We start from the raw sequence: 11,419 nt of genomic DNA on the forward strand, positions 1-11,419 counted from the left end.
AACTTTAATATATTATTGTTTATTTTTGCCATCGTTGTCTAAGGTAGCGTTGTGGGCTGGGAGGCGTCTTGCGCTAAGTGTTTCTATTTGAGGTCTCTATCTATTAACTTATCAACAATTTGTCTTTATGATAATATCTCAAAATCAAACAATATTTTTAAAAAAATGCTCACAAAAATAAATAAAGATATAAAGTACTCATATATACAAAGATTCACCATTTTGAGTATTGGTAATCAAACCCAATCAAACCCGCACTTTTCATTTCATGGTTGACTTTACAAAACTTGACAGAACTACAAGTTTTAATATGTCATGCGTCATGCAGTAGTTACTAATTCTACAAGAGGTTATGTCAATACAAGTACGACAACGATATCGGCGGTACCCGAAACGGGCGGAGCGGAGGTATTGACCAAAACAAAAGCTATTAAAATATCTAAACGCTATGCTTTAATTCTGTGGGCGATACCCTGACCTGTTGCATTATACACTAGCACATAAAAATACGAATTACAGTACCTTTGACACAACTTATTAGCATAACGCGTATTAGCATGTCTATTAGCATATTTGTATTATCTGTTACATTTTTTAATATCGATCGTAAATAAATAACTTAACGCCTTCTCATTTCTCACAATGCTTTGTTTATGTGGTTGCATAATTGATGGCAATCTCCACAAGACTTGAGGAGGTGCCTTCAACATTCTGTCTTCAGCTTTTGATAATATTTTACCATTACCGACTTGTATTTAGGTACAAAGAAACACTGTTTAAAAACCTAAATAACTAATAACTGCCTAAAATACCTTAAAAATTAATCATTATGGTCTTCAGCCCGGCGCATCCTGAAAAGGAATATTTAATCAAAGCGTACATCTACCATTATTCTTGTGAGTATAGGTATACTTACTATTTATTCTGGAACACGGAACCGGATATGTATAATTATGAGTTAACTTATTATTACATATTTTAAATAATACCTACTTAATTTTTAACCGACTTCAAAAAAAGGAGGAGGTTCTCAATTCGTCGGGATCTTTTTTTTTTTTTTTTTTTTTTTTTTATGTATGTTCACCGATTACTCCGCCGTTTATGAACTGATTTTGAAAATTCTTTTTTTGTTGTATTGGGTTGAGCTCCCAGGTGGTCCCATTTTTTTTTCAGAATTTTATCTCACCCCCAAGGGTGGGTAAAGGGGTTAAAACAGGGTATGAATTTCCATTTTGGGCACATATTAACCGATTCTAATGAAATTAAGAACGTAAATATAGTTCTTATAACAAAAAAATATGATGGTGACCTTGAGCTAATCTGATGATGGAAACGGAAGGCAGTCAGGGGAACTCCTCAACGGTATATAGCAACTACTTCGTGTTTAGGCTTGAATGATTCGTATTGCTTAGCAGGACTTTTTGGTATCATTTGCACCTTACTCTTGATTGAAAATTATTACAAATAAACTAAAAACTATTAAATAAAATAATAATTAAAAAAATTAAAAAACCGACTTCAAAATACCACTAAAATGTAAGAAATAATTTAAGGTTTACACAAATTCTACTCGTATGAGACAGTACAAATATACCTAAGCAGGAACTGTTCTTTTTTGAAGTTGGTGCCATATTTCTTCAGATTACTTTGTCACCGCACCAACATCAAAAAAGAACAGTTCCTGCTTAGGTATATTTGTACTGTCTCATACGAGTAGAATTTGTGTAAACCTTAAATTATTTCTTACATTTTAGTGGTTTTTTGAAGTCGGTTTTTTAATTTTTTTAATAAATTATAGCTTTTGAACTTAGGAACACTGAAAATTACCTGAATCACTCTGAACACGGCCTAGTTGTAACCTAGAAGGGTCTCTTAACGAATTTCCTGATTTGTTTCTAAGATGTTATGTTTTACCATAAAGTTATTCATGCTATAATCAAAATAGGTACAATACGTGTAATTATGTGTGCGTCTCTCCAGAGTTCATTGGTCTTCCTCAGTACGCGGACATGCGATCATCAGAACTTTCCCCATTGTGCCGCGCACTCACGAAGATTAGACATCAATGTCGATGTGGCCAGAAAAACCCGCGGTTCCTGTAAAAACGTTAAAACCATTGAAAACAATTGAGATTAAGTATAGCCGACTACCGACGACGCGTCAAAATACGCCGTCGGTGTGTTCATTGTCTAATTTCAACATTGTTTTTCACGACTCAATATAAATTATCGAATACATAATGTTTTCGCATTCTGTGATGTTAATTTAAATAACAATATTGGTCAGAATGGTCAGCGTTTTTATTAGCTTTCTATTTAACTAAGTTACTTAATTCAACCAAAGCTAAATAATCTTGAAAGGATCTCAAATCAGCGTAAAACCTACCTTTTATACTATTATCTACAAACTGTATATGATACGGCAATACACTTAGTTCTCTATTCTATTGACTTTGAAGGATTCAGTCTGTTTAAATGCACTGAATGTATAAAATACAAAGTTAACAAAGACGGATCACGAGGCACTCGCTCGGCCATTGTTGTATTTCGGACGATAACTCCAATTTACGAACACCATACGCTGCACGGTCACGCAACACCCGCCTCTATTCCGAAGCAACAGAGTCGCGGTTAGCATATCCATGTTGGGAAGATTCGAATTCGAGAGTGTATGTCCTGTGAGTAGATCGAATCGAAACAAATCTTTAGATCTAGAATGTGAATCGGAAACTAGTTCCTTGGCCTGGATCCGAGAGACACGCCGCACCACGCGGGCGTCACGGGCACTCGGGGGGTTGTGGATAATAAGATGAGACTATCGGGCAATTATTTACTGTAATAGAAACTCCACCATACTGGACTTAATTTGTAGCCGTTGGCTTTACAGGCTGGCTATTAACAGTGGCCGTGGCCAATGTTCTTTTTATTAATGGACTTGCTATGGTTCGGAATCAATGTTGATTACAGATAATCAAAATCCACAGGTGTACGACTAAGGATGGAATGTAATGTAACAATAAGTACTCGGCCTACCTCATCCAGGCACTAGGGCGCGGCGTCGGAACCGCTTAGACAGAGGACCGAAATGAGGACTACGCTAGTTTTTCCAGTCGTAATTTAATTTATAATTTCATTGAGCGAGTTCCAGAGAGAACTACAGAGCCGATTCGAATCGCTGGAAACCACTACGGATATTGACGCGGATACAATCCAAATAGTGAAGGCTCTTCGTGAGGTGGGCCACAGACATTTTAGCATGAGAAGCAAAAGCAAGGAGTCTAAACTTTCAAGCGAGACACTCGAGCTTATGAGGCAGAGACGCGAATTTCCGTCGGCAGGTGACACTTCGTCAGAACTACGGGTACTCAACAAGCGTATAAAGAAGCTGATACGAAGACATCTCCGTCGCTCCAACACACGCGCCATAGAAGCAGCAATTGAGCAAAATCGGGGGTCAAAAGTCTTCGTTCAGCAACTTGGGAGAAGCCACTTGACGAAGTTGAAGTCTGCAGATGGTAATATCGTTGCCTCTAAGCCGGAGGTTCTTGCCGAAATCGAAGGTTTTTACGGACAACTTTATGCTTCACACGCGCAGAAGTGTGTGGCTCAGCTCACCGATTCCAGAGCGCCACTAATACGCCACTACACTGACGACATCCCTGACGTCGACATAGGCGAGATTAGGATAGCCCTTGAGCAGCTTAAAAACAACAAGGCTCCGGGTGAAGACGGAATTACTACAGAGCTTCTGAAAGCTGGAGGTATTGCAATCCTCGAACAGCTCCAGAGGCTCTCCAATTCGGTTCTTCACAGTGGCATTACACCGGAGGCATGGTCTGAGAGCGTCGTGGTATTGTTCTTTAAGAAGGGTGACAAAACCCTTCTGAAGAACTATAGACCGATCTCGCTTTTAAGCCATGTATACAAGCTGTTCTCAAGGGTTATCACGAACCGTCTTGCCCAAAAGTTAGACGAGTTCCAGCCCCCAGAGCAGGCTGGGTTTCGAAAAGGCTTTAGTACAATAGACCACATCCACACAGTAAGGCAGATTATACAGAAGACCGAAGAGTATAATCAGCCTCTGTGTCTAGCCTTTGTTGACTATGAAAAAGCCTTCGACTCCATCGAGACCTGGGCAGTTTTGGAATCCTTGGAGAGATGCCAAATCGATTGGCGCTATATCGAGATGTTGAGATGTCTGTACAATGCCGCTACTATGACTGTCCAAGTACAGGACCACAAGACAAGACCTATCCAACTGCAACGTGGAGTGAGACAGGGGGATGTGATATCTCCGAAACTGTTCACCAATGCATTGGAAGATGTCTTTAAGACGTTGGACTGGAAAGGACATGGCATTTGTATAAATGGCGAGTACATGTCACACCTCCGCTTCGCGGACGACATCGTTATTATGGCAGAATCTCTGCAGGAACTCAGCTGGATGCTAAGTGGCCTAAATGCTGCTTCCCGACGTGTTGGCCTCGGTATGAACTTGGACAAGACGAAAGTCATGTACAATGCTCACATCAAACCGGAGCCGGTCGCCGTTGGTGAGGCAACAATCGAAGTTGTGCAAGAATATGTCTACCTCGGGCAGACTATTCGGCTAGGCAGAAGCAACTTCGACAAGGAGGCTGCAAGGCGCATCCAACTGGGTTGGGCTGCATTCGGGAAACTTCGTCACATATTCTCCTCGGCCATTCCTCAGAGCCTGAAGACAAAAGTCTTCAACCAGTGCGTCCTGCCAGTGATGACGTATGGTGCAGAGACGTGGACACTGACGGTAGGACTGGTCCACCGATTTAAAGTCGCTCAGCGTGCTATGGAGAGAGCTATGCTTGGGGTTTCTCTGATGGATCGTATCAGAAATGAGGTTATCCGTCAGAGGACTAAGGTTACCGACATAGCTGTCAAAATATGCAAGCTGAAGTGGCAGTGGGCTGGCCATATCTGCCGAAGAACCGATAACCGTTGGGGTAGACGAGTTCTCGAGTGGAGACCACGAACAGGCAAACGCAGCGTGGGACGCCCTCCTGCCCGCTGGACTGACGACCTTAGGCGGGTGGCGGGTAGTGGTTGGATGAGGAAGGCCGAGGACCGAGTGTTGTGGCGCTCCTTGGGAGAGGCCTATGTCCAGCAGTGGATGATTATTTGGCTGATGATGATGATTGAGCGAGTTAGAAAACGTTGCTAATAATGGATTACAATATTATTATGGAATTAAAGTTTCTGTTGCTAAGGGATCGGTGTTCTATGACCCAGAACAGAGGAACCCTATAATACTGCACCAGTTCTGTCGCCAAGAGGGATGGAATACGTGGGGTACTCGGGTGACGTTTGTGTCGACAAAGCCCTTGTGGGTGACCCATTAAACTTACCAGACGTAAGTATACGTATTGACTAACAAACTCATTTTAAAAGTTTACTTCAAAGTTCATTTTAAAACTGTTGAAACTTTCAGAAAAACGTCTGAAAAGTTGCGAACAAATGCTCATTTTAAAGAAAACTGTAAGGAACTGACTAACTACTTTGTGCGGTGTACCTACTGGGACGCAAATAGGTACATTTTATTGCCCAATTTGATTCTACCAACACCTAAATTATTGTCACCTTCCCACAAAACACACCTGTATTGCATGATCGCTGGACCGATTTGGTGAGCGCAAGTGATCTCAATAATAGAGTTCACAAACTTCCGAGTAGAGTGGAAGTACCTACCTATAGCGATGTAGTGATATTTTTGATCAGTGTAAGTGTAATTTGGATTATGATGCCAAAGCATTAGAGAATCTGAACAAATAACTCTTAAATTTATACCAAGATCGGTGTTTTAAATCTGGACTATGATATTTATTGTTTGTGCTTTTACCTTCTGTGTCACTTTTTACCTACATTCCTACTTATTGATGATCTGATCTCTAAGCACGCCCATCTACAGTCGAGTCGTGTCTTCTTATATTTAGAGCTTATAGACCAGGATAATTTGTCACCGTGGTCAAAGACCAGCCAGACCAATCGTCAGTCGCTTACTTCCCAGTCTAGAAATAGGGTGTAAGTAATTTTATCAGTGTTCTCGTCGGCAGGTCAATGTTTGCGTACATAATTATCAGGGTGAGAAAATCGGTTTGTTCTAATTGCTATAGCAGAAAGAAATGACAGTCCACTTGTCTGGCAACTAGTCATAAGAACAAAATCTGTTTTAGTTATTAAGTAGTGTTAAGTAGATATTAGAATTTAAGTTTTGTAAATGTGTGTTTTTATATGGACAAATTGTCTGAAATAAATAAATTATTATTATAATTAGTTTGGGCACAAATATTGGCAAATGAATCGTAAAGAGCTATTTTTTGGGGGATTTTGGATTTATCCTTTATTATAGTCCCTTGTATACCGCATTTTTCCCCGCTTTAGATTTGTTGACATGCCGGCAGGAATTAAACTGATAACGTGATAACATTATAAATAAATTCTAAAGATTTTTCTACCGACTTATTGTATGAGCCGTACTAATCCAATGTCATGTACCTAATTGATCAACTTTTTACTTCCTGGTGTCAGACCCTATACCTCGTTTCAGCTGATTAATCGTTGAAGATGATTCCTGTGACATTGTATACGAATTATGCAGAGACTATACCCAAATCTGGCTCAGTTAATAGATTGTATACGACTCATACAATGTTGATAGACAAAATCTGTAGAAATTAATTATGGGATATCTCTAAAACTGTAAAAGTGTTGCAATTTATTGATCAGTGTAAAACTTAACATAATTAGTTGCAATAAATATATTACTATTACTATTACAAAGCTAACTATCAGATCTATGCAAGCTTTCTTAATACAAGCTAGTCTGTATAACTAGGTTCCTATCTACGAAGATGGACAATAATTGAATTTAATAAATTAGGTTACTTATGTCATACAATGAAATACATACTTACCAATTTTTTCCTATAAGTCCTTAATTTTTTCTAAATTCATTAGATTGAAAATGGCAGTCAAAGTAAATGATACCATTCAAACAGAAAATAATCCTTCGTTGGGGATTCCAACATTCAATATTATTATTTTGTTCCTATTTTATTCGCTGTTTGTTATTATTTTAATCGCTGTTGTGATGTAATATTCAATTATAAGAGATTTAAAATAACTTAAGTAAACAATGAAATTCATTAGATTAGATTATTGTTATAGATTGGGTTTCAACACGCGGTGACGACTATCTTACAGAATAGCTGCTGAAGATCAATCTAGTTTAGTGGAACAGGGAAATAAAAAATGCAAATTAATCTCGTATTCGTATATTTCTTAAATCTATAGTCTAAATTTGTAGGTACCTACAAATAAACAATTAAAACAACATTGTACTCTGAAACGCCAAACCATGGCCAACAACATAAAGCAACCGATTATTAAGTAGAAGAAATCTGAGTTTTCTTTAAATTTGTACTTTAACAAAAATCATTGTTGTATATAATAAATATAAACAAAGATGTTCGTATATGTAAATAAAATCGGTTACTTAAGATACTAAAAAATAAACAAATGTACCAGTTTGTTTTACAAACAAACGGATACATAAAACAATAAACTGATGGTTCGCAAGGTCGCCTCCTAAAACTAAAAGTAAAAAATCTCCTTCATACTCTTGTGACTAAATCCTTTAAAATAAGGAAAAAATAATTCAACTGGCTTATGAACATTCTCTCATTAAAGGGAATGTATTAATTGATATTGATACAACACTTAGAATTCATACAAATGATTAAATATAGATTTGGATTCAACTACACATTACTTTGAAACAACTACTGGTTCAATGAGTAATCAGATTTCAGAGACGGGAGTCCAGAGTTGGCACTAATGAGAGCGAAGAAGATGACGTTTTGTCTCGCTCGGATATTAAATGTGGTTAGAATGATGTATCTCTGGGCCACCCTGGGCTCCCGTCTGAGGCGCACGCAAAGCCAAGCAGCAGAGTATCTCCCAAGCCAGGGCTTGCACATTCGCATTTGCAGTAATTCGCAATCGCCTTCGCGTACGCCTTTATATAGAAACCTGTTCAACTCACCGACTATCCGGACCGGGATTCCGCGCTAGATCGCCTATGTACGTGTACACTTACTGTTACATGAGTATTGAATTTCTAATTTAATCGAATAAAAATATATCCATTATAATCGTTTGACGATACTTGGTATCATTCGGTAACTATCAGTTAACTTCACTGCCATCGATCCCGTATTTACAAAGTGGTGGTCTCTCGGAGGAGGGTGCGGGGTCTAGTCCCAGCCGTGCTCCTCGTGGTGCTCGTGGTGCTCGTGGTGGATCGGCACCCACACCTTCTCCCACACCGGCTTCCATACCTTCTTCCACGCTGGCACTTCAATGGTCTTCCAGACTGGGACTTGGATCTGCTTCCATTTCTCTACCCAGATCTTCTTCTGCACTGGTACCCAGATCTCCTTCTTGATGGTCTTCCACACTTGCACTTTCTCATCGACCCACTCCTGTTTCTTCTCGGTCACCCAAGCCTGTTTCTTTTCGGTCCGCCAGATCTGCTTCCACTCCTCCTTCCATTCCAGCTTCTTCTCGGTGACCCATTCCTGCTTGTGTACCGTCTTCCAGACCTTCTTCCACACGGGCTTCCAGATCATCTTCTTGCGCCACAAGTCGTGACTGGTGTACTCCCAACCGTGGTCGTCCTTGCCGAGGTACTTCTCGCCGGGTACTCCCTCCTTGACCCACTCGGGGACGTACGACTGTTTCCATTCGGGCACCTGGATATCTTTGGTGATCGGGACTTGGATCTCCTTCCATACTGGTTTCCATACTTTCTTCCAGTCGGGCACTTGCACCTCCTTCCAAACAGGGACTTGGATTTCCTTCCATATGGGCTTCTGAACTACCTTCCAGGCTGGTACTTGTTCCTCCTTCCACTGAGAGACCTTTTCCGTTTTCCACGCTGGCACCTTTTCTTTTTTCCATTCAGTTTTCCAGATCAATTTCTTTTCTGTTTTCCAGATTTGTTTCCAGTCCTCTTTCCAGACCAGTTTCTTTTTCCAGACTCCTTCTGGTGGTGAGTGCCAGCCGCGCTTGACTCGGGTGATGGCGTCGTCGGCGAGCTGGGCCAGGGCGGCCTGCTCCGCGGGCGCGGCGACCTCGGCGACCTCGGCGGCGGCGACCTCCTGCGCCGGCGCGGCCACCGCGGCCGCCAGCGCGCAGAGTGCCCATAGCTGAAACAAAACACAATTTGTCAAAATAACGAATAAACTTTTTGAACCTCCGTGTCTACCTGCAACATACATCTCTCAGATTTCTCTACAACTACATACGTATAATCGCATATGTGTTTACCATTTCCTTGATTTACTATCAAATGACCTACTCATTAATATTGCATAAGACATGACCGTCTAATTAAGTTTAATAACAGAGAATATAAAGAAGAAATTTACATAGATAAAATTTAAGAAATATTTTATGTCGCATTGTAATAATTCATAATGTAAAAACGTGTGGCTTTTTCCGATGCGTCGTTACGGGTTATTATTAGAAATGTTTGATTAATTGTCGACTCTCGCCATTTATTATGATTACAAGATATTATTATGAACCGACACTCAATGAGTATTTCGTCATTTTTATACATTACATAGTTGATATTTATTTGAATTTCATTAATTATTCCTAACTAGGAAACCTGAAGAGAGCTTTATAAAAGCTTTATAATAACTTCAATTAATTATTTCATTAGGCATGAGTTTTTTTGAACGCTCAAACTTTTAAGTGTGAGTTGATTTAGTACAAATAGAAGTATTTTTGACGTTTACGTTATTATTTTTCAAGATATGTGGTAGGTACATATTTTTGAACGAATGATGTTAAATTTAATTTGTTTAGAAACTTAACACGGTGATTTTATAGGTTTTTAATAAGGAATATTTAATATATACCTACTTTCACAATAAAAGCTTTTCACGAAAAAAAAAATCTTTACAAAGTAGGAAAAAATATTATCTGGAACATATTTTGTAGAACCTTTAAGATAGGGAATACTGTAAAAAACTTGTTGAGGTTAAGTTTCACAGAAGCTTTCAGCACTTTATCTGTTATCGCGTCACTGCCGGCGACACGCAGCTTCGAACGGAATCCGCACAGAAATATAACGCTTTACTTATATATTTTTGATAAAGTTTAAGATAATGTTAGATTTTTAAAACAACCCTAAACGCACTAAATTTTTCCGCCAATTTGAAACATCGAAACCAATGCTCCTAATTTGAAATAATCGAACTCGAAATTTGAACCGCGGGAAATGGAACACAGATTTGAAATTTAGTTTTTTTTTCACAGGCACAGGACACGGCACTTTAGAGCTTACACACCGTGAGAGTGAGGGTCCTCATGTCTAGGGGTGTTCGCCTGGTGGGCGCTGGACTTCGACTAAGGAGGCTCCACTCGCTCCGCTGTATATAACCACGAGCCCCTCTCGGCGAGCTCCCGCCCACGGCCGGCGGCGGCGGCGGCGGCGCGGTGCATCGCGTGTGCAAACACTAGGCCCATCACCACACTGGCCATTTCCACAAATTAAAAGTAAAACACAAACAGACGGAAAAATAACTCATTCCAAAAATGGAATTCGAATTATGAACTAGGAAAGGGAAATTGGAGTAAAATATTTATTACGCAGTCATTTTGAAATTTTTCGGCAGTTGTTTTAATTTTTTTCTTGCGTTTTCTGAATTGGTTGTTTGTGGAGGTGTTAATAAAGTTTCTTAAATTCCTTTACTTTGTTCAGTATGTAATTATTTAAAAAAAACTGCGAAACGGCGTCACGACTTTTCACGTGAGTACAAATATACCTACAGCGAAAAAGCGGAGACTCGCCTGCGAGTCACCTCTGACTACCCCGTCGGGGATTAAGGTCGTCAGCATATATTATGTAATTATTTTTATGCCTATGAACAGTTTATTAACCTATTGTGAGTCTATCTAGGTATGTATACTGTATAGGTACATAATGTTCAATACCTAATTTACCTTTCAAAGAAGCACCATATCATGTACTTGCTTTAATTTGGTACAGCACTTGGTACTTATAAAATAATTTCAATACACGTTTGCTTTGATTTTCTCGAAAAAAGTTCTCTAATCAAACAAAATCCTCAATATCAATAGAGATAGAGAGCCATTAATAAAAATATAATTTATATGTTTTTTTATACGTTACGTTCTCTTTTGAGCTGACTTATGATCAAATACATTTTTATTTCGTGAAATTAAAAAAAAAAAAAAAAACTTGCTTTTACCTCAGTAGGGGTGCATTCCACTTCGTACGAAGAAGGCACGAGTTCGACCACATGCCACTGAATAAAGTATTTAGAATGTATAATTTAAATGTATTAAATAAA

The 11,419-nt window shown here is 39.2% G+C and overlaps 1 protein-coding gene across 1 annotated transcript; it reads right to left on the minus strand.

The window, feature by feature from the left end:
• Positions 1–7,292: 7,292 nt before the first annotated feature.
• Positions 7,293–10,450, minus strand: LOC105384582. The gene is made up of 2 exons (XM_011554846.3): positions 10,394–10,450; positions 7,293–9,241 (listed from the first exon to the last, which is right to left on the minus strand). The coding sequence occupies exons 1-2, from the start codon at positions 10,412–10,414 to the stop codon at positions 8,288–8,290; spliced, it is 975 nt and encodes a 324-aa protein (XP_011553148.3). The 5' UTR covers positions 10,415–10,450; the 3' UTR covers positions 7,293–8,287.
• Positions 10,451–11,419: the final 969 nt, after the last annotated feature.

This window comes from Plutella xylostella, chromosome Z (genome assembly GCF_932276165.1).
Source record: "Plutella xylostella chromosome Z, ilPluXylo3.1, whole genome shotgun sequence".
NCBI lineage: Eukaryota > Metazoa > Arthropoda > Insecta > Lepidoptera > Plutellidae > Plutella > Plutella xylostella.

What these genes read in the sequence shown, in the direction of transcription:
- LOC105384582 (XM_011554846.3), bottom strand. Translation starts at nt 10,414, where the DNA reads ATGAGGACCCTCACTCTCACG. An exon ending in TGAGGACCCTCACTCTCACG is followed by an intron (nt 9,242 to 10,393) that starts GTGTGTAAGCTC and finishes GTTTTGTTTCAG; the next exon opens with CTATGGGCACTCTGCGCGCT.